The sequence below is a fragment of the Numenius arquata genome, chromosome 3 (assembly GCF_964106895.1).
Source record: "Numenius arquata chromosome 3, bNumArq3.hap1.1, whole genome shotgun sequence".
Lineage (NCBI taxonomy): Eukaryota > Metazoa > Chordata > Aves > Charadriiformes > Scolopacidae > Numenius > Numenius arquata.
This window is the reverse complement of record NC_133578.1, coordinates 77,404,687-77,424,913: the sequence shown is the minus strand read 5'-3', so window position 1 is coordinate 77,424,913 and position 20,227 is coordinate 77,404,687. Positions and strand designations below refer to the sequence as shown.

At 67.8% G+C, this 20,227-nt stretch overlaps 2 protein-coding genes across 2 annotated transcripts; both read right to left on the bottom strand.

Annotated features, from left to right (window-relative positions):
• Positions 1–2,240: 2,240 nt before the first annotated feature.
• Positions 2,241–7,126, bottom strand: PPP1R16A (protein phosphatase 1 regulatory subunit 16A). The gene is made up of 10 exons (XM_074144743.1): positions 6,865–7,126; positions 6,500–6,570; positions 5,043–5,188; positions 4,846–4,949; positions 4,632–4,756; positions 4,423–4,548; positions 4,261–4,336; positions 3,045–3,174; positions 2,828–2,936; positions 2,241–2,639 (listed from the first exon to the last, which is right to left on the bottom strand). Exons 1-10 carry the CDS (start codon positions 7,124–7,126, stop codon positions 2,241–2,243), a joined length of 1,548 nt encoding a protein of 515 aa, XP_074000844.1.
• Positions 7,127–7,604: 478 nt separating this feature from the next.
• On the bottom strand, positions 7,605–16,875 carry FOXH1 (forkhead box H1). Its single transcript, XM_074144742.1, is given in 8 exon segments — positions 7,605–7,807; positions 10,355–10,443; positions 12,689–12,934; positions 12,936–12,961; positions 14,138–14,210; positions 14,212–14,240; positions 16,387–16,482; positions 16,870–16,875. Coding segments are annotated over 8 exon segments (768 nt in total).
• Between the last annotated feature and the right edge of the window lie 3,352 nt (positions 16,876–20,227).

Here is a 20,227-nt window from a genome sequence, read left to right as displayed (position 1 = left end):
CCTCCTCCTCCTCAGCCAATCAGCGTGCCTAACCGCCCGCGCTGGCCCCGCCCACCCGAGGCCGTAGCTGCTTCGTGTGGGGGGGGGGAACCCCTCGCTATGGGGTGCCCCATAGATACCCCAGCTGCGAGGTGCCCCATAGCAAACCCCCTCCCCATGGAGTGCCCCAACCCCCCTGCAGCCCCCCTGACCCATGGGGTGCCCCACATGTTCCCTAAGGGGCTGTCGTGGGTCCCAGCCCCACACATTCCCTCTGGGGCTGCCATGGGTCCCAGCCCCACAAATTTCCCCCCCAGCTGCTGTGGGTCCCAGCCCCACACACTGCCCCATGGGCTGCCGTGGGTCCCAGTTCAATGAACCCTCAGGGGCTGCCATGGGTCCCAGCCCCACACATTCCCCCCCAGGGGCTGCCGTGGGTCCCAGCCCCCACACTTTCCCCCAGGGGCTGCCGTGGGTCCCAGCCCCACACGTTCCATCTGGGGTTGCCGTGGGTCCCAGCCCCACACATTGCCCCCAGGAGTTGCCGTAGGTCCCAGCCCCACACATTGCCCCCAGGAGTTGCCGTGGGTCCCAGCCCCACATGTTCCCCCCAGGGGCTGCCATGGGTCCCAGCCCCACACGTTCCATCTGGGGCCACTGTGGGTCCCAGCCCCACACGTTCCCCTGAGGGCTGCCGTGGGTCCCAGCCCCACACGTTCCCCCAGGGGCCGCCGTGGGTCCCAGCCCCACACGTTCCCCTGAGGGCTGCCGTGGGTCCCAGCCCCACACTTTCCCCCAGGGGCTGCCGTGGGTCCCAGCCCCACACTTTCCCCCAGGGGCTGCCGTGGATCCCAGCCCCACACATTGCCCCCAGGAGTTGCCGTGGGTCCCAGCCCCACACATTCCATCTGGGGTTGACGTGGGTCCCAGCCCCACACGTTCCCCCCAGGGGGCTGCCGTGGGTCCCCGCTCTCCCCCCCCCACCGCGCAGTGGGGCTCCCCGGGGTGCCCCCCCCGCCCCACTCCCCTGGGTGTGGGGCGACGCGAGCCCTTATCAGCCCCACACAGTGTGGGGCGGCGCTTGCCGTGGGGGCCACCGAGTCGCCTCCCCCACCACCACCCCCCAACCCCACAGCGCCGTGGGGCTGAGCCCCCCCCCCCCCCTCATTCCCCCCCCCGCTCCCCCCCCCGGCGGCTCACCTGCGTCTATGGGGCAGGCTATGGGGCAGGCTATGGGGCAGAAAGGGGTGGGGGGTGTCACGGCGGCGGCCTGACCTTTGCGAGCAGCTGCCCGAAATACAACCCCGCTGCAGGCAGCTGCCCCCCCCCCGCACCCCCCCACCCCCCCCCCAACGCCGTGGGGCGCAGCGCTATGGGGCAGGAAAGACCGGGAGGGGGGGACGGACACACACGACACAGGGTGGAGCTCGATCTATGGGGCAGGGCAGGGGGGAGCCAGCCCCACACCCTGCTATGGGGCAGAGGGAAGGGGGGGGGCTTGGGGGGGGGGGGGGGGGGCTATTTTTACCACGTCCCTGCGCGGTGACACCGCGGGGGGGGGGGCGGGGGGGACAAGTGACATTAAGTTGGGGGGGGGGCAAAGTGGGGGGGGGCAAAGTGGGGGGGGGGGAAAATTGGGGGGGACAAAGTGGGGGGGGGGGGAAGTGAAAGGGGGGGAAGTGGGGGGGGCAAAGTGGGGGGGGGGTGCCAAAGTGAGGGGGGGGGAAGTGGGGAGGGGGGCAAAGTGAGGGGGGGGGGAAGTGGGGGGGGGCAAAGTGAGGAGGGGGGCAAATTGAGGGGGGGGGCAAATTGGGGGGGGGGTGCCAAAGTGAGGAGGGGGGGGCCAAAGTCGGGGGGGGCAAAGTGAGGGGGGGGGGCAAAGTGAGGGGGGGGGCAAAGTGAGGGGGGGGTGCCAAAGTGAGGAGGGGGGGGCCAAAGTGAGGGGGGGGCAAATTGGGGGGGGTGTGTGCCAAAGTGAGGAGGGGGGGCCAAAGTGAGGGGGGGGGGGCAAATTGAGGGGGGGGGGCAAATTGAGGGGGGGGGGAGCCAAAGTGAGGGGGGGGGCAAAGGGGAGGGGGGGGGGCGTCAAAGTGAGGGGGGGTCTTTCGATTTGGGCTGAAAAATTGAAGAAAAAAAAAAAAAAAGAAAAAAAACCCAAAAAATAGGAAAAAAAAAAAATAAAAGTCACTTTTTTTTTGGGGTGAAAAGAGGCGAAAAGAGGTAAAAAAAGAGGGGGGGTCGTGGCGGGGGGGGGGGGGGGGTCACATCACCTGACAGCAGCGGCGCTTCTCGGCCGGCGTCTCCTCGGCCGGCGCCGTGAGTTTGAGGAGGGGGGGGTCGGCGGGGGTGACGTCGGCGGGTGACGTCATCAGGGTGGCCGGTGACGTCACGGTGACGGCGGCGGGTGAGGGGGGGGTCCCTGCGTGTCCCGTCCCATGTCCGTCCCCCCCCCCCCCCCCCGCCGCCGTTGGGTGCTGCTCCTGGGGCCGCTGGCGACGGGGTTTGGTGGCCGCTCGGTGACGTTTGAGGTCGGCCAAGGTGTGGGGGGGTTGTTTGTCACCCCCCGTCTCTCCCGGGGGGCCACCGTGGGAAAAAGGGAAGGCGGGGGGGGCGCCGTTACGTTGCGGGGGGGGCTGGTGGGGTGTCACCCCCCCGGTGTCCTGTTTTGGGAGGGAGGGGAAGATAAGATGGGGACACAGAAGGTGGTGGTGGTGGCGGTGGTGGTGGCACCGGTTTGGTGACACCGTGGTGGTGGGGAATGAGGAGGGGGGGGGGATTTTGGGGAAGGGAGGGGGGGAGGGGGGTGACAAAGGTGTCCCCAAGGTGGTGGTGGGGGGGGGTGACTCACGGTGTCCTCCTCCTGGTTGTCCCCGCGCTGCCAGACGATGGCTTCCCGCTGGAGCTCCTTGCGGTAGAGGTTGGTGCGTTCCGAGAGGCTGGCGCGACGTCCCACCTTCCTGTTTGGGGACAAAGTGGGGGGGGGTGGTGGTGGTGGTGGGGTGTCTTTTTTTTTGGGGGGGGGGGTGACACCTTGGGGTGGTCACCGAGGAGGTGGTGACACTCACCCGCGGCTGCCGGCGCTGGAGGTGCGACGCTGGAGGAGGGAATGGTGCTTCTCTTGGGACTTCTGGAGGGCGGCGTGTTTGTGTTTGAGGTCCAGCAGCTTGGCCCGCACGTCATCGTCACCGCAGACGTCTGGGAAAGGCGGGGTGGGGGGGGACATGGGGACACCACCAGGCGGTGGCAGCCACGGGGGTAAGCTCAGTAGACACACACACACACACCCCCCCAGCAAGGGGCAAGGTCAGTGGTTGGAGGAGCAACCTCAACACCTCATGGAGAACCTCAAAACCCCACGGGGCACCTTCAGTCCTTGGAGGGACAACCTCAGAACCCACTTGGGCAACCTCAGAACCCCATGGGGCAACCTCAACACTCCATGGGGCAACCTCAGAACCCCGTGGGGCAAGGTCAGTGGTTGGAGGGGCCACCTCAACACCTCATGGAGAACATCAGAAACCCATGGGGCACCTTCAGTCCTTGGAGGGACAACCTCAGAACCCACTTGGGCAACCTCAACACTCCATGGGGCAACCTCAACACTCCATGGGGCAACCTCAGAACCCCTCAGGGCAACCTCAGAACCCCGTAGGGCAAGGTCAGTGGTTGGAGGGGCCACCTCAACACCTCATGGAGAACATCAGAACTCCATGGGGCACCTTCAGTCCTTGGAAGGACAACCTCAGAACCCCATGGACAACCTCAGAACCCCTTGGATGACATCAACACCCAGTTGGCCAACCTGAGAAACCCATGGGGCAACCTCAGCGCCCCATGGGGCAAGGTCAGTGGTTGGAGGAGCAACCCCAACACTCTATAGGGCACCTTCAGTCCTTGGAGGGGCAACCTCAGAACCCCATGGGGCAACATCAGCACCCAGTTGGGCAACCTCAACGCTCAATGGGCCAACCTCAGAACCTCATGGGCCAACCTTAGAACGCCATTTGGCAACCTCAGAACCTCATGGGGCAGCCCCAGCACCCCACGGGCCACCTCAGCACCCCATGGGGCAACATCAGAACCCCATGGGGCAAGCTTATCACCCAGCTGGGCAACCTCAGCACCCAACGGGGCAACCCCAGCACCCAGTTGGGCAACCTCAGAACCCCATGGATAACCTCAGCACCCAATGGGACAACCTCAGAACCCCATGGGGCAACCCCAGCACCCCATGGGGCAACCTCAGCACCCCATGGGCTACCTCACTCCCCACAGACTCACCCAGGGGGGTCTCATCCAGCACCGATCTCCCGTCGAGGTCGGCGCCGTGAGCCACCAGCAGCTCCACCAGCGGCACCTGGAGGTGGGGACACAGAGGGACACCGGAGGGTGAGGGCCATCAGGACGTGGCCGGGGCTACCTGTCACCCCTCCAGATACCTACCTGTCCCCAACAGGCGGCGGCGTGGAGGGGCTGCCACCCATCCTCGTCCCCGACGTGGGTGCTGGCCCGGTGCTCCAGCAACAGCTCGGCCGCCTCGGCGTAACCGTTGGCCGCCGCGATGTGAAGCTGCCGGGGACGGAAAGGGACAGGGTTGGGGGACAACTCAACCAGGGTTGTCACCTTCCTTCCAGGTGTCGCTTGTCCCCTACCAAGGTGGCTCCGTTTCCCCGCGGGGTGTCCAGGTCGGCTCCGGCCTGGATGAGCTGACGGATCTCCCGCACCATCGCCCGCTCGGTGGCGGCGCGAGCCTCCTCGATCTTCTCCTGGGTGATACCTGAAGGTGACAGACGGGTGACAGAGGTGACACCGGGTTCCCCTCCCTGCCACCACCCCTGGCCACCTTCCGGCATCGGTGAAGCTCACCCTGCTCCGCCATGGCCGTCTCGATGCAATCGAGCGTCACCTCGTCCTCGCACAGGTCGTAGGGCATGTTCCCGTCCGAGTTGACGGCCAGGAGGTCGGCGCCGCTGTTTTGGGGACAAACGGGGCCATCAGGGCCAGCGCGGTGACCGTCCCCCCCGCCTGGTGACACTCCCCGGGGAAAGGGAAGGTGGTGGTACCGTTGGATGAGGAGCTGGACCAGGAGGAGGTGACCGCAGGTGGCGGCGGCGTGAAGGGGGGTCCAGAGCTCGCTGTCCCGGGCGTTGACGTCGGCCCCGCCGTCCAACAACACCGTCACCACGTCACCGAAGTCATCGATGCAGCACTGGCAAGAGGGACGGTGACACCGGGGGTTACGGTGTGTGCTGGGAACGGGGAACCCCAAAACAACCCAAAATCTCCCGGAGATGGAGCCGGTGCCACCCCGGTGGGGGCTTCACCGGGATCCCAATGTGTCCCCAACTGGTGACACCCCCATGGGATCATGCATCCAATGATGGATGGGATCCAATCCCAATCACAATGGGATCATCACATCCCAATGTGTCCCCAACCGGTGACACCCTGGTGGGGGCTTCACGAGGATCCCAACGTGTCCCCAACTGGTGCCACCTCAGTGGGGGCTTCACTGTCACTGGGATCCCTGTGTGTCCCCAACTGGTGACTCCCTGGTGGGGGCTTCACCAAGATCCCCCCATGTCCCCAACCGGTGACACCCTGGTGACACCTTCACCAGGATCCCCGTGTGTCCCCAGCCGGTGGGGGCTTCACCGGGATCCCCCCATGTCCCCAGAAGGTGACACCCTGGTGACACCTTCACCGGGATCCCCACGTGTCCCCAGAAGGTGACACCCCGGTGACACATTCACCGGGATCCCCGCGTGTCTCCAACCAGTGGGGGCTTCACCGAGATCCTCACGTGTCCCCAACTGGTGACTCCCTGGTGGGGGCTTCACCGTCACTGGGATCCCTGTGTGTCCCCAACCGGTGACACCCCAGTGACACCTTCACCGGGATCTCCCCGTGTCCCCAACCGGTGACACCCCGGTGACACCTTCACCGGGATCCCCCCGTGTCCCCAACCAGTGACAACCTGGTGACACCTTCACCAGGATCCCCGTGTGTCTCCAACCGGTGGGGGCTTCACCGAGATCCTCACGTGTCCCCAACTGGTGACTCCCTGGTGGGGGCTTCACCAAGATCCCCCCATGTCCCCAACCGGTGACACCCCGGTGACACCTTCACCGGGATCCCCCTGTGTCCCCAACTGGTGACACCCCGGTGACACCTTCACCGGGATCCCCACGTGTCCACAACCGGTGAAGGCTTCACCGGGATCCCCATGCATCCCCAACTGGTGACTCCCTGGTGGGGGCTTCACCGTCACCGGGATCCCCCCGTGTCCCCAACCGGTGACACCCCGGTGACACCTTCACCGGGATCCCTGTGTGTCCCCAACTGGTGACAACCTGGTGACACCTTCACCAGGATCCCCGTGTGTCTCCAACCGGTGGGGGCTTCACCAGGATCCCCACATGTCCCCAACCGGTGACACCCCGGTGACACCTTCACCGGGATCCCCCCGTGTCCCCAAGCGGTGACACCCCGTCACCGTCCCGTTGCCGTAGCGACCGACCTGGTGCAGGGCGGTGAGCCCGTCCTCGTTGCAGAGGTCGGGGCTGATTCCGCTCTCCAGGAATTGCCGAACTGGGGGGAAAAGAAAAAAAAAAAGGGGGATTTTGACCCATTTTGGTGCCGCCAGGGAGCATCCCGGTGACATCGAACCCGGTGCCGGCACTTGGGACTCTCCCAACGCTTAGTGCCTCCAGGATGCCGTGTGCCGGAGCCGGATTTAGGCCTCATTTTTAGGGATATTTGGAGGGAAAATTGGGATTTAGGACCTATTTTTAAGCCCGAAACGGGGGGGTTTTGAGGTGGCTTTCAACCCCCCCCCCCCCCTCCTCCCTTCCCAAAAAACCAGCTCCGTGGGTCGGCACCCACCTTCCTCGGCGTCGTGCCGGGCGGCCGCCTCCAACAGTCGGACGCTGGCGGGGAAAGTCACCCTTTTCCCTTGGCTGTTGCTCTTCCTCCTCCTCCTCTTCCTCTCCCCTCCTCCCAGTTTCACCCACGGCGTCTCCTTTTCCGCCTGTGCCCATTTTTTTAGCTGTTGAGCTCGGCGTTTTTGAGCGTGTTTCAACCGTTCCGGGGTGTTCAACCGCGCTACCGCCGGCATCTCCGCCAACAGCTCCAGGTGCTCGGCCATGGCGAGGGGATAAAAATAAGAAAACAACAAAAAAAAAACCCAAAAAAAAAGGCAAAGGGATCCCTCGGGAATACGGAATACGGAACCCTCGGCTCCCCAACCAGCATCACCCGCCACCGTCCCCGTCCCCCCGTCCCCCCTCTCCCCGCTCCGAGGGTTTATCCTTGGATCCCGGTGCTTTCCCGGAGCTTCACCGCAGGCTCCCAAGACAGGGATGGGTGTTTCGGAACCATTTCCCCTTTCCAGGTGCTCCTTTTCCCGCTTTTTAGCAGCCAAAATCCCAGTGGGGTGAGGTCGGAGGGTCCTATTAAGCCTCGGGATTCCAGGGGGGGGGAGGGAGGGGGGGGTGTGATCCCTTCCCGGCACGTGGGTGGTTTGGGATGGAGCCGGTCGGCGACGCCGGATCCGAAGGCACCGAGGAGCGGAGCTGGAGAATCCCAAGCCTCAGTCCGATCCCGAAAAGAAACTGGTTTGCCACTTAATTATCCCGACGAGCTTTTGCCTTCCCGGTTTGCGGAAGCCTTTGCCGGTCATTCAGCAGCCGCTGTCGCTCCGGTCTCGCCGAGGAGCCGATATCCCGGCTCGGAAAAATGCCAAAATTGTTGGGGAGCGGGGGGGCAGCCTCTTGGATATCCCCGTATCCGGGCTTTTCCCGATGAGCTTCGTGCCGTGACCGGAATCCTACGGGGAAAAAAAAGGGGAAATAAACCATGAAATAACAGGGAGAGCCTCGGAACAGCCTGTTTTTTTCTGGGAAAAGCCATATATTTGCCCAAATTGCCAGTTTTGCCGATTTTTTCCTTAATCTGGGATTAATCCACAGAGAATTCCACACACACACCCCAACTTCCTCGGGGAGGGGGGAGCTCCTTTGCCTCGGGATTTTCTGAGGGGATTCTCGGAATTCCGATTGAAACCGGGAGCGGCGGCGGTACCGGTGCCACCCCCGCGCCGGCGTCGCCCGCGGGGCAGGGAGGGGACAGGCGGGAAAGGGCGGATTCCGGCAGAGCCGGCATGGCCCCGGCGATGGGTCACCAAACCGGGTTCCTCCGGAGAAGTCGCCGTCACCTCCACCGGGGCAAAGTCCGGCAAGGAAAAGCGGGGAAAAGGGGAAAATAAATAAATAAATAAATAAATAAATAAATAAATTCAATAATAATCAAAATTAAACATTCCTCCAGCTTTAATCCCCACGGAAATCCCCCAGGAATCCCGGGTCGGCACCGGGAATGTCGGAGGTAAATCCTCACCGGGGGAGGAACACCGGAGCCGTGGCGGTGAAAAAGCGTCACTCTCGGTGCTGGTATTTACCCCCAAAATTGGTCGAAATCGGCCCAAATTCTGGCTGCCGGGGGGGGCTCGTTAGCGGGGGCTCGTTAGCGGGGGCTCGTTAGCGGGGAGGCCGGGCTGCTCCCTCGTTAGTCGGCGTTAACGGATCGGGCCCCCCCATTTCCCTTTCAAATTTCTTTCCGTCGGCCGAAAATAAACCCCAAACTCGTCATTTATTTATTAGGGGTTACGTCAGGGCTGGGCTGGGGCCCACAGGGACAACGGGGGGGGGGGGTGACTGTCCCCAAGGTGTCCCCTCCCTCTGTCCCCAAGGCCAGAGGTGTCCCTACGAGCGGACCCCCTGTCCCCAGGGTGTCCCCCCCCCCCCAAGATGACCCCTGGACCCCCAAGGCCAGAGGTGTCCCCAGGGTGTCCCCTCCAAGGGGACCCCCGTGTCCCCAAGGCCAGGGTCTGTCCCCAAGGTGTCCCCTCCCGGTGTCCCCAAGGCCAGAGGTGTCCCCAGGGTGTCCCCTCCAAGGGGACCCCCGTGTCCCCAAGGTCAGGGTCTGTCCCCAAGGTGTCCCCTCCCTGTGTCCCCAAGGCCAGAGGTGTCCCCAGGGTGTCCCCTCGAAGGGAACCCCATGTCCCCAAGGCCAGGGACTGTCCCCAGGGTGTCCCCTCAAAGGGGACTCCTGTGTCCCCAAGGCTGGGGGCTGTCCCCCAGGCTCCCCCCTCTGAGGGGACCCCCGTGTCCCCAAGACCGAGGCTGTCCCCAAGGTCCGCTGGGACTGTCCCCAGGGTGTCCCCCCTCAAGATGACCCCTGTATCCCCAAGGCCAGAGGTGTCCCCAGGGTGTCCCCTCCAAGGGGACCCCCGTGTCCCCAAGGCCAGGGTCTGTCCCCAAGGTGTCCCCTCCCGGTGTCCCCAAGGCCAGAGGTGTCCCCAGGGTGTCCCCTCCAAGGGGACCCCCGTGTCCCCAAGGCCAGGGACTGTCCCCAAGGTGTCCCCTCCCTGTGTCCCCAAGGCCAGAGGTGTCCCCAGGGTGTCCCCCTGAAGGGAACCCCATGTCCCCAAGGCCAGGGACTGTCCCCAGGGTGTCCCCTCAAAGGGGACTCCTGTGTCCCCAAGGCTGGGGGCTATCCCCCAGGCTCCCCCCTCTGAGGGGACCCCCGTGTCCCCAAGACCGAGGCTGTCCCCAAGGTCCGCTGGGACTGTCCCCAGGGTGTCCCCCCTCAAGATGACCCCTGTACCCTCAAGGCCAGAGGTGTCCCCAGGGTGTCCCTACCAGTGGACCCCCTGTCCCCACGAGCGGACCCCCGTGTCCCCAAGCCCAGGGCTGTCCCCGGCTCCCCCCCCCTCTGTGTCCCCAAAGGCGGGGCTGTCCCCAGGGTGTCCCTATGAGGGCACCCCATGTCCCCAAGGACATGGCTGTCCCCAGGGTTGTCCCTGCCAAGGGGACCCTTGTGTCCCCAAGGCTGGGGGCTGTCCCCCAGGCTCCCCCCTCTGAGGGGACCCCCGTGTCCCCAAGACCGAGGCTGTCCCCAAGGTCCGTCGGGACTGTCCCCAGGGTGTCCCCCCTCTGAGGGGGCCCCCATGTCCTCATGTCCATGGCTGTCCCCTGGCTTCCCCCGGCAAGGGGACCCCCATGTCCCCAACGCTGGGGACTGTCCCCCAGGGTCAACCCCCAGGGGACCCCTGTGTCCCCAAGACTGAGCTGTCCCCAAGGTCCGCCGGGGCTGTCCCAAGGGTGTCCCCCTGAGAGGACACCCATGTCCCCCAGGCCGGGACTGTCCCCAGGGTGTCCCCCCGAGAGGACCCCCGTGTCCCCGAGGCCGGGACTGTCCCCAGGGTCCCACCCCCCGAAGGGACCCCCGTGTCCCCCAGGCCGGGACTGTCCCCAGGGTCCCCACCCGAGGTGACCCCCGTGTCCCCCCGCCCGTGCCCGTCCCCCCCCGGTACCTGCCGGTCCCGGCCCCGCGGCTCTGCCCGCCCGTAGCCGCTGCCCGGGGCGGAGTCGCCGCCGCCGCTCGCCATGGCAACCGGCCACGCTTCCGGCGACGCCGGAAGTGGGTGGGAGGGTGAAGACCGGAAGTGAGGGGGCGTGGCCGCGGCACCATGAAGGGAAGGGAGCGGCCACTCCCAAGATGGCGGTGCGAGGGGGGGCGGGGCCGAGGGGGGGCGGGGCCAGGGGCAGACCCCGCCCCTGTCCCCAAGGGCCCGCGGTGTCCCCGGGTGTCCCCTGGGGGACGGGGAGAGGGGGTGGGGGCATGGATGGGTCTGGGGGACAGGGGATGGGGTGCAGGGGACGTGGGGACAGGGCCTGGGGGACGTGGGAGGGAGCCTGGGGACAGGGGACAAGGTGTGGGGACATGGGATGGGTCTTGGGGACATGGGATGAGGTTGGGGACAGGGGTTGGGCTTGGGGACATGGGATGGGCTTGGGGACATGGGATGGGCTTGGGGACGTGAGATGGGTTTTGGGGACATTGGATGAGGTTGGGGACATGGGATGAGGTTGGGGACGTGGGATGGGTCTTGGGGACATGAGATGGGTCTTGGGGACATGGGACGAGGTTGGGGACGTGAGATGGGCTTGGGGACATGGGATGGGTCTTGGGGACATGGGACGAGGTTGGGGACACGGGATGGGGGCTTGGGGACATGGGATGGGTCTTGGGGACATGAGATGGGTCTTGGGGACATTGGATGAGGTTGGGGACGTGGGATGGGTCTTGGGGACATGAGACGGGTCTTGGGGACATGGGACGAGGTTGGGGACACGGGATGGGGCTTGGGGACATGGGATGGGGTCTTGGGGACATGAGATGGGTCTGGGGGACAGGGGATGGGGTGCAGGGACGTGGGGACAGGGCCTGGGGGACGTGGGATGGAGCTTGGGGACAGGGGACAAGGTGTGGGGACACGGGATGGAGCTTGGGGACATGGGATGCGTCTTTGGGACATGGGACGAGGTTGGGGACAGGGGTTGGGCTTGGGGACATGAGATGGGGCTTGGGGACAGGGGATGGAGCTTGGGGACACGGGACAAGGTGTGGGGTCATGGGATGGGCTTGGGGACATGGGATGAGGTTGGGGACATGGGATGGTCTTGGGGACATGGGATGGGGTCTTGGGGATGTGGGACGAGGTTGGGGACATGGGATGAGGTTGGGGACATGGGATGGGACTTGGGGATGTGGGATGAGGTGTGGGGACATGGGACAGGGGACACGGGATGGAAGCGTGGGGACAAGGACCTGGGGAGGTGGGACACGGGATGGGGACACGGGACAGAGCTGGTCACCCTGTGTCCCTGTCGCCCCCCCCCCCCAAATGTCCCCGTGTGTCCCCCCCCAGCGTGTCCCCATGTCACTCTGAGTGTCCCTCTGCCCCCCCAGTGTCCCCATGTCCCCCTTGGGTGTCCCCATCCCCTCTGGGTGTCCCTGTCCCGTCCCCCCCCCCAAGCTGGCCCCATGTCCCCCCCCTCCTAATGTGTCCCTGTGTCCCCCCCCCCCCCGTGGTGTCCCTGTCCCCTGGGTGTCCTGGGAGGGGGGGGGGTCGGGAAACACCTTCATCCACTGGGGACCCCCCCGGGGACCCCCCCCCGGGGGACACCCCCTGGGGACACCCCCGGGACGCTCTGCCTTTGAGACCCCCAATTCACCCCCCCCCCCCCCCGCGGCAATGGGACCCCCCCCCCCCCAGCTCCCCCCAGTTTAAAGAGAGCCCCCCCCCAAACCCCCTCCCAGATATTGGGGTGCCCCCCCCGGATCCTGGGACCCCCCCGTCCTCTTCCCCCGGGGGGTCCCCATAAGTGCCCCCCCCCCCCTGCCGCTGGACTCTGTCTGGGGCGGGGGGGGTGTGTCTCAGGGTATTTGGGGGGGTCTCAAGGGCCCCCCCCCCCAGCACCCCACATCTCCATCTCAGCACCTTTATTAGTGGGGGGGGAGACACTGGGTGCCCCCCCCCCATCATCCTGGGGTGCAGGGAGGGGGACAGTCCCCCCCCCCCCTAAAGTGTCCTGTGTCGTGTCCCCCCCCCATCTCTATTGCACTCATCCCGGGGGCCCCCCCCGACCCCCCCTCAGCACCCATAGGTGCTCAGGGATGGGGGGGGGGTCCCCAATCCCCTTGGGGGGCCAGAGGGGTTGGGGGGGGCCACAGGCAGAGCAGAGGGGGAAGCAACAAGGGAGGGGGTGCCACCACGGGGGGGGGCCCACGGGTGGGGCGCCCCCCCCCAGCCAGGGCGGGGGGTTCGGTGGGGGGGCGGCTGGGGGGGGGGGGGGGTTGGGGCTGCAAGAGGCGCTCGATGGAGAAAGGAGGGGGGGGGAGCGGCGGCGGGGGGGGGGGAGACGGGGGAAGGGGGTGGAGGGGTTCGGGGGGGGGGCCGTTTGGGGGGGGGTAAGGACACCCCCGGAGGACGAAGGGGGCCAGGTCGCGGGCGAAGGGGGTGGCCCCCCCCCGCGCCACCGCCGTGTTCTGCAGCTTGAGGGCGTCGGGGGGGATGCGGCTCACGTCCACCGTCAGTAGTTGCCCTTGGCCTTGGCTTGGCCGGGTCCTTCAGCACCTGCCCGCGGGGGGGGGGGGTGGGGGGACAAGGTTGGGACCCCCCACACACACACCCAGCTGCACCCCCCGGACACCCCCCCTGGAGTGGGACCCCCCCCCAATTCCAGTTAAAACCCTGGGAATGGGATGCCCAGAGTGGGACCCCCCCCCCCCCAACCCATGGGCTGAGCAGAGGAGGGGGGGGGGGGGCAACTGGACCGCCCCCCCCCCCCCCGAGTGGGACCTGGACCCCCCCTGGAGTGGGAACTGGACCCCCCCGAGTGGGAACTGGACCCCCCCCTGAAATGGGACCCCCCCCCAATTCCAGTTAAAACCCCTGGGAATGGGACGCCCAGAGTGGGACACCCCCCCCCTCCATGGGCTGAGCAGCGGGGGGGGGGGGGGGGGGCAACCGGACCCCCCCCCCCGGAGTGGGACCTGGACCCCCCCTGGAGTGGGACCCCCCCCCCCAGTTCCAGTTAAAACCCCTGGGAATGGGACGCCCAGAGTGGGACACCCCCCCCAAACCCATGGGCCGAGCAGCAGGAGGGGGGGGACACAACCGGACCCCCCCCCCGCCCTGGAGTGGGACCTGGACCCCCCCCCCCAGGAGTGGGATCTGGACACACCCCCCCCCCGGAGTGGGCTCCCCGCCACCCATGGGTGCACCCCCAAAGTGGGACCCCCACCCTGGACTGGGGCCCCCCCCACTTTCCCACCCCCCCAGGGACCCCCCACCCCAGTGCCCCCCCCCCAGCAGCCCCCCCCCAGCCCCTGCCCCATCCAAAAGCCCCCCCACCCCCGGGACCCCTATCCCAAGTGACCCCCACCCTGAGGGCCCCCCCCTCTCAGGCCCCCCCCCACTTCCCCACCCCCTCAGGGACCCCCACCCCAGTGCCCCCCCCCAGCAGCCCCCCCAGCCCCTGCCCCATCCAAAAGCCCCCCCACCCCTGGGACCCCTGTCCCAAGTGACCCCCACCCTGAGGGACCCTGCAACCCCCCCACTAGCCCCCCCCCCATGGACACCCCCCAAGTGCCCCCCCCCAGCAGCCCCCCCCAGCCCCTGCCCCATCCAAGAGCCCCTTGTCCCAGGTGACCCCACCCTGAGGGACCCCCACTAGCCCCCCACCCCCCCACTTTCCCACCCCCCCCAGGGACCCCCCCCACCATCAGTGCCCCCCCCCGGCCCCCCCACCTTGGCGAAGCAGGGGTTGGAGGAGAGGTTGTGGCGGATGGAGTCCTTCCAGCCCTGGTACCCCCCCCGAAGAAGGGAAGAGGCTGCTCAGCTCCTGGATGATCTGGGGGGGGACACGTCAGATGGAGGGGGGGGGCACCCCCATCACACCCCCCTAAATTCCCCCCCCCATCACACCCCCCTAAATTCCCCCCCCCCCATGACACCCCCCCCGACACCCACCCCCCCCCCCGACACCACCCAACACCCCCTGCCCCCCCCCGCCCCCCCCCCCCCCCGGCATCCTCTGACCCCCCCTCGACACCCCCCAACAACCCCCCTGACACCCCCCCCGGGGTCCCAGTGCTGCCCGGTGACTCCCAGTCCCACACACCAGTGCTCCCAGTACAGCCCAGTGCCCAGGCCTGCACCCCAGAGCTCCCAGTACAGCCCAGTGCCACACCCCAGTGCTCCCAGTACAGCCCAGTGCACTGGCATGGCACCCCAGTGCTCCCAGTACTGCCCAGTTTGGCCCAGCGTCGCACCCCAGTGCTCCCAGTACAGCCCAGTCCCTTGGCACAGCTTCCCAGTGCTCCCAGCGCTGCCAAGTCCCCACACCCCAGTGCTCCCAGTGCCACACCTCAGTGCTCCCAGTACAGCCCAGTTTGGCCCAGCATCACACCCCAGTGCTCCCAGTACAGCCCAGTCCCACACATCAGTGCTCCCAGTACAGCTCAGTCCCTTGGTACAGCTTCCCAGTGCTCCCAGTACAGCCCAGTCCACTGGCATGGCACCCCAGTGCTCCCAGTACAGCCCAGTCCACTGGCATGGCACCCCAGTGCTCCCAGTACTGCCCAGTTTGGCCCAGCGTCGCACCCCAGTGCTCCCAGTACAGCCCAGTCCCTTGGCACAGCTTCCCAGTGCTCCCAGCGCTGCCAAGTCCCCACACCCCAGTGCTCCCAGTGCCACACCCCAGTGCTCCCAGTACAGCCCAGTTTGGCCCAGCATCACACCCCAGTGCTCCCAGTACAGCCCAGTCCCACACATCAGTGCTCCCAGTACAGCTCAGTCCCTTGGTACAGCTTCCCAGTGCTCCCAGTAAAGCCCAGTCCCCTGGCATGGCACTCCAGTGTTCCCAGTACATCCCAGTCCCACACATCAGTGCTCCCAGTACAGCCCAGTCCCTTGGCACAGCTTCCCAGTGCTCCCAGTGCTGCCAAGTCCCCACACCCCAGTGCTCCCAGTGCCTCCCAGTGCTACACCCCAGTGTTCCCAGTACAGCCCAGTCCACTGGCATGGCACCTTGGCTTCCCAGTGCTACCAGTGCCTCCCAGTCCCCAACCCCAGAGCTCCCAGTACAGCCCAGTCCCACACACCAGTGCTCCCAGTACAGCCCAGTCCCTTGGTACAGCTTCCCAGTGCTCCCAAGTCCCCACACCCCAGTGCTCCCAGTGCCTCCAGTCCCACACCCCAGTGCCCCCAGTCCCACACCCCAGTGCTCCCAGTACAGCCCAGTCCACTGGCATGGCACTCTGGCTTCCCAGTGCTCCCAGTGCCTCCCAGTCCCCCACACCAGTGCTCCCAGAGTCTCTCAGTCCCACACCCCAGTGCTCCCAGTCCCCCACACCAGTGCTCCCAGAGTCTCCCAGTTCCACACCCCAGTGCTCCCAGTCCCCAACTCCAGTGCTCCCAGAGTCTCCCAGTCCCACACCCCAGTGCTCCCAGTCCCCAACTCCAGTGCTCCCAGTGCCGCACCCCAGTACTCCCAGTGCCTTCCAGTCCCACACCCCAGTGCTTCCAGTACAGCCCAGTATGGCCCAGCAAGGCACCCCAGTGCTCCCGGTACAGCCCAGTCCCCCACCCCAGCACTCCCAGTGCCTCCCAGTCCCCCACCCCAGCAATCCCAGTGCCTCCCAGTCCCACTCCCGTGCACGGCACAGCCCCGAGGGGGCGGCCGGTGGGTCCGGGGTCCCGGGGGGGGGGGTCCCGGTGGTCCGGGGGGGGGGATACTGAGACGGGGGGTCCTGGGGGGCGTCTTGGGTCGGGGGGTCCCGGGGTCCCGTAGCTGGGTGGGGGGGTCCGGGGGTGGGTGGGGGGTCCCGGGGGGTCCCGGTGATACCGGGGGGGGTCCCGGGGTGGGAATTATCGAGGCGGGGGGTCCTGGGGGGCGTCTTGGGTCGGGGGGTCCCGGGGTCCCGTAGCTGGGTGGGGGGGTCCGGGGGTGGGGGGGGGTCCCGGGGGTGGTCCCGGGGGGGGGGGGGTGTCGGTACCTGGGCGAGCTTGAGGCGGCGGCCGGGGGCGGCGCGGATGACGAGGGCGATGAGCGCCAGGTAGGAGTAGGGGGGCTTGGGGTGTCGCCGGTACCGCTGTCGCCCCCCCCCGCCCCGGGGCCGCCATCCCCCCCCCCCCCGCCTGCCGCCCCCCCTGCCCGGCCCGGTTCGGCTCCTATCCGGTTCGGCTCCGTTCGGGTCGGTTCGGCTCCCTTCGGGTCGGTTCGGCTCCCTTCGGCCCCGTCCGCCCCGTCGGGTCCCCGCGGGGCAGCGACACGGCGGCGCCGGGGCTTTATCGGGGACCGAGACCCCCCGGGGCGAGGGGTGGGCAGCGGGGGGGGGGGCAGAGCCTCCAGTACCCTCCCAGTGCCCACCAGTGCACCCCCTAGTGCATGCAGTGCTCCCAGTGTTCCCAGTACACTCAGTGCCCCCCTCCAGTGTCCCCGGTGCCCCCCCGCCCAGTGTACGCAGTGTTCCCAGTGCCCTCATGCCCCCCCCGCCCCAGTGCCTCCAGTGCCCCCCCACTGTATACAGTGCTCCCAGTGCTCCCAGGGCTCCCAGTGCCCCCCTCCAGTGTCCCCAGTGCCCCCCCCGCCCAGTGTATGTGGTGCCCCCAGTGTTCCCAGGGCTCCCAGTGCCTCCAGTGGCCCCAGTGCTCCCAGTGCTTTCAGTGCTCTCCCAGTGCCCCCAGTGCTCCCCCAGTGCTCCCAGTGCTTTCAGTGCTCTCCCAGTGCCCCCCTCCCCAGTGCTCCAAGTGTCCCAGTGCCCTCTTAGTGCCCCCAGTGTCTCCAGTTCCCTCCCAGTCCTCCCACCACCCCCAGTGCCCCCAGTGTCTCCCACTTCCCCCCGTGTCTCCCAGTTCCCCCAGTGCCCCCATTTCCCCCAGTGCTCCCAGTTCCCCCAGTTCCCTCAGTGCTCCCAGCACCCCCAGTGCCCCCAGTGTCTCCCAGTTCCCCCAGTGTCCAGCCTCACAGCCCCCACCCCGTAAGCCTCCCATCACCCCCAGTGCCCCCAGTGCTCCCAGTGCCCCCAGCACCTCCCAGTGCCCCCAGCGTCTCCCAATTCCCCCAGTGCCCCCAGTTCCCTCAGTGCTCCCATCACCCCCAGTCCTCCCAGTGCTCCCAGCACCCCCAGTTCCCCCAGTGCCCCATCTCACAGTCCCCACCCTGTAAGCCCCCCATCACCCCCAGTGCCCCCAGTGCTCCCAGTTCCCCCAGTGCCCCCAGTACTCCCAGGGCTCCCAGTGCCCCCAATGCCCCCAGTGCCTCCAGTGCCCCCAGTGCTTCCAGTGTCTCCCAGTTTCCCCAGTGCCCAGCCTCACAGCCCCCACCCCGTAAGCCCCCCATCACCCCCAGCACCTCCAGTGCCACCAGTGCACCCAATGCCCCCAGCTCCCCCAGTGCCTCCAGTGTCTCCCAGTTCCCCCAGTGCTCCCAGTTCCCCCAGCACCAAGCCTCACATCCCCCACCCCATAAGCCCCCCATCACCCCCAGTGCCCCCAATGCCACCAGTGCCACCAGTGCTCCCAATGCCCCCAGTGCCCTCCCAATGCACCCAATGCCCCCAGCTCCCCCAGTTCCCCCAGTGTCTCCCAGTTCCCCCAGTGCCCCCAGTTCCCCCAGTGCTCCCAGTTCCCCCAGTGCCCAGCCTCACATCCCCCACCCTGTAAGCCCCCCATCACCCCCAGTGCCCCCAGTGCCACCAGTGCTCCCAATGCCCCCAGTGCCCTCCCAGTGCACCCAATGTCCCCAGCTCCCCCAGTGCCCCCAGTGTCTCCCAGTTCCCCCAGTGCCCTCCCAGTGCACCCAATGTCCCCAGTTCCCCCAGTGCCCTCCCAGTGCCCCCAGTTCCCCCAGCACCCAGCCTCACAGCCCCCACCCCACAGGCTCCCCATCACTCCCAGTGCCCCCAGTCCTGCATCCCCCAGCCCCGTAGAACCCCATCCCCATTATCCCCCCCCCCCACTCCCTCCCCCACCATAGCCCCCCTCCCCCCCCCCCCCCGCCTTACACACCCCCCCCCCCCCCCCCCCCGCCCCGGTGCCGCCGCCCTTTGTTGTGCAAAGGCCCCGGTGCCGCCAGCCCGGCTCCGCCGCCGCCCGGGGGAACGGACGCTGGGGGGGGGGGGGGGGGGGGGAACTGGGGGGAGGGGAGGGGGCAGCAAGGGCGGGGGGGGTGCGGGGGATGGATGAGGAGGGGGGGGCTGCAGGGGATGGGGGGGGCACAAGGGATGGGGGGGCACAAGGGAGGGATGGGGGGCGCAGGGGATGGGGGGCGCAGGGGATGGGGGGCACAAGGGATGGGGGGCACAGGGGATAGGGGGGCACAAGGGAGGGATGGGGGGCTCAGGGGATGGGGGGCACAAGGGATGGGGGCGCAGGGAATGGGGGGTACAGGGCATGGGGGGGTGCAGGGGAGGAGTGGGGGGTGCAGGGGATGGGGGCGCAGGGAATGGGGGGTGCAGGGAATGGGGGGCACAGGGCATGGGGGGGTGCAGGGGATGGGGGGGCGCACAAGGGATGGGGGGGCACAAGGGAGGGATGGGGGGCACAAGGAATGGGGGGCGCAGGGGATGGGGGGGCACAAGGGATGGGGGGCACAAGGGATGGGGGGCACAGGGGATGGGGGGCACAAGGGAGGGATGGGGGGCACAGGGGATGGGGGGGCACAAGGGAGGGATGGGGGGGCGCAGGGGATGGGGGGGCACAAGGGAGGGATGGGGGGCACAAGGGATGGGGGGCGCAGGGGATGGGGGGCACAGGGGATGGGGGGGCACAAGGGAGGGATGGGGGCACAGGGGATGGGGGGGCACAAGGGAGGGATGGGGGGCACAAGGGATGGGGGGCGCAGGGGATGGGGGGCACAAGGGATGGGGGGGCACAGGGGAGGGATGGGGGGCACAAGGGATGGGGGGGCACAAGGGAGGGATGGGGGGCACAGGGGATGGGGGGGCACAAGGGAGGGATGGGGGGGCACAGGGGATGGGGGGCGCAGGGCATGGGGGGGTGCAGGGGATGGGGGGTCACAGGGGATGGGGGGCACAAGGGATGGGGGGCACAGGGGATGGGGGGGCACAAGGGAGGGATGGGGGGTGCAGGGGATGGGGGGGCGCAGGGGATGGGGGGGCACAAGGGATGGGGGGTGCAGGGGATGGGGGGGCACAAGGGATGGGGGGGGCGCAGGGCATGGGGGGGTGCAGGGGATGGGGGGTCACAGGGGATGGGGGGCACAGGGCATGGGAGGCGTGGGGGATGGGGGGTCACAAGGGATGGGGGGGCACAAGGGAGGGATGGGGGGCACAGGGGATGGGGGGCGCAGGGGATGGGGGGCACAAGGGATGGGGGGGCACAGGGGAGGGATGGGGGGCACAAGGGATGGGGGGGGCGCAGGGGATGGGGGGGCACAAGGGATGGGGGGCACAAGGGAGGGATGGGGGGCACAAGGGATGAGGGGGCACAAGGGATGGGGGGTGCAGGGGATGGGGGGGGCGCAAGGGATGGGGGGTGCAGGGAATGGGGGGCACAGGGCATGGGGGGTGCAGGGAATGGGGGGCACAGGGGATGGGGGGGCACAAGGGATGGATGTGGGGGGCGCAGGGGATGGGGGGGGGGACACACATGGCAGGGCAGGAGCAGGGGTCAAGCAGGGGGGCACAGCCCGAGGGGGTGTCCCAAGACATTGGGGGGGGGCCAGCCCCCCCCCGCCTCCTCTTCCCGCTGGCGCCGTGGGGCCACCCCACTGCAGGTGGGGAGGGGGTCACCCGTCCGTCCCCCCCCCCCCCCGACACACACAGCACCCGTCGGTGTCACCATCTGCTCTTTATTGGGACCCATCACCGCGGG

Bases quoted from the DNA above. Each gene is read 5' to 3' on its own strand.
- PPP1R16A (XM_074144743.1), bottom strand. From the start codon at position 7,126: ATGGCCGAGCACCTGGAGCTGTTGGCGGAGATGCCGGCGGTAGCGCGG. The intron at 5,189-6,499 runs GTCGGTCGCTAC...CCCTCTTGCCAG, and splicing joins GGCTCACCGCCCTGCACCAG to TGCTGCATCGATGACTTCGG. The intron at 4,549-4,631 runs GTAGGGGACAAG...CGTCCCCGGCAG, and splicing joins GGGGAAACGGAGCCACCTTG to CTTCACATCGCGGCGGCCAA.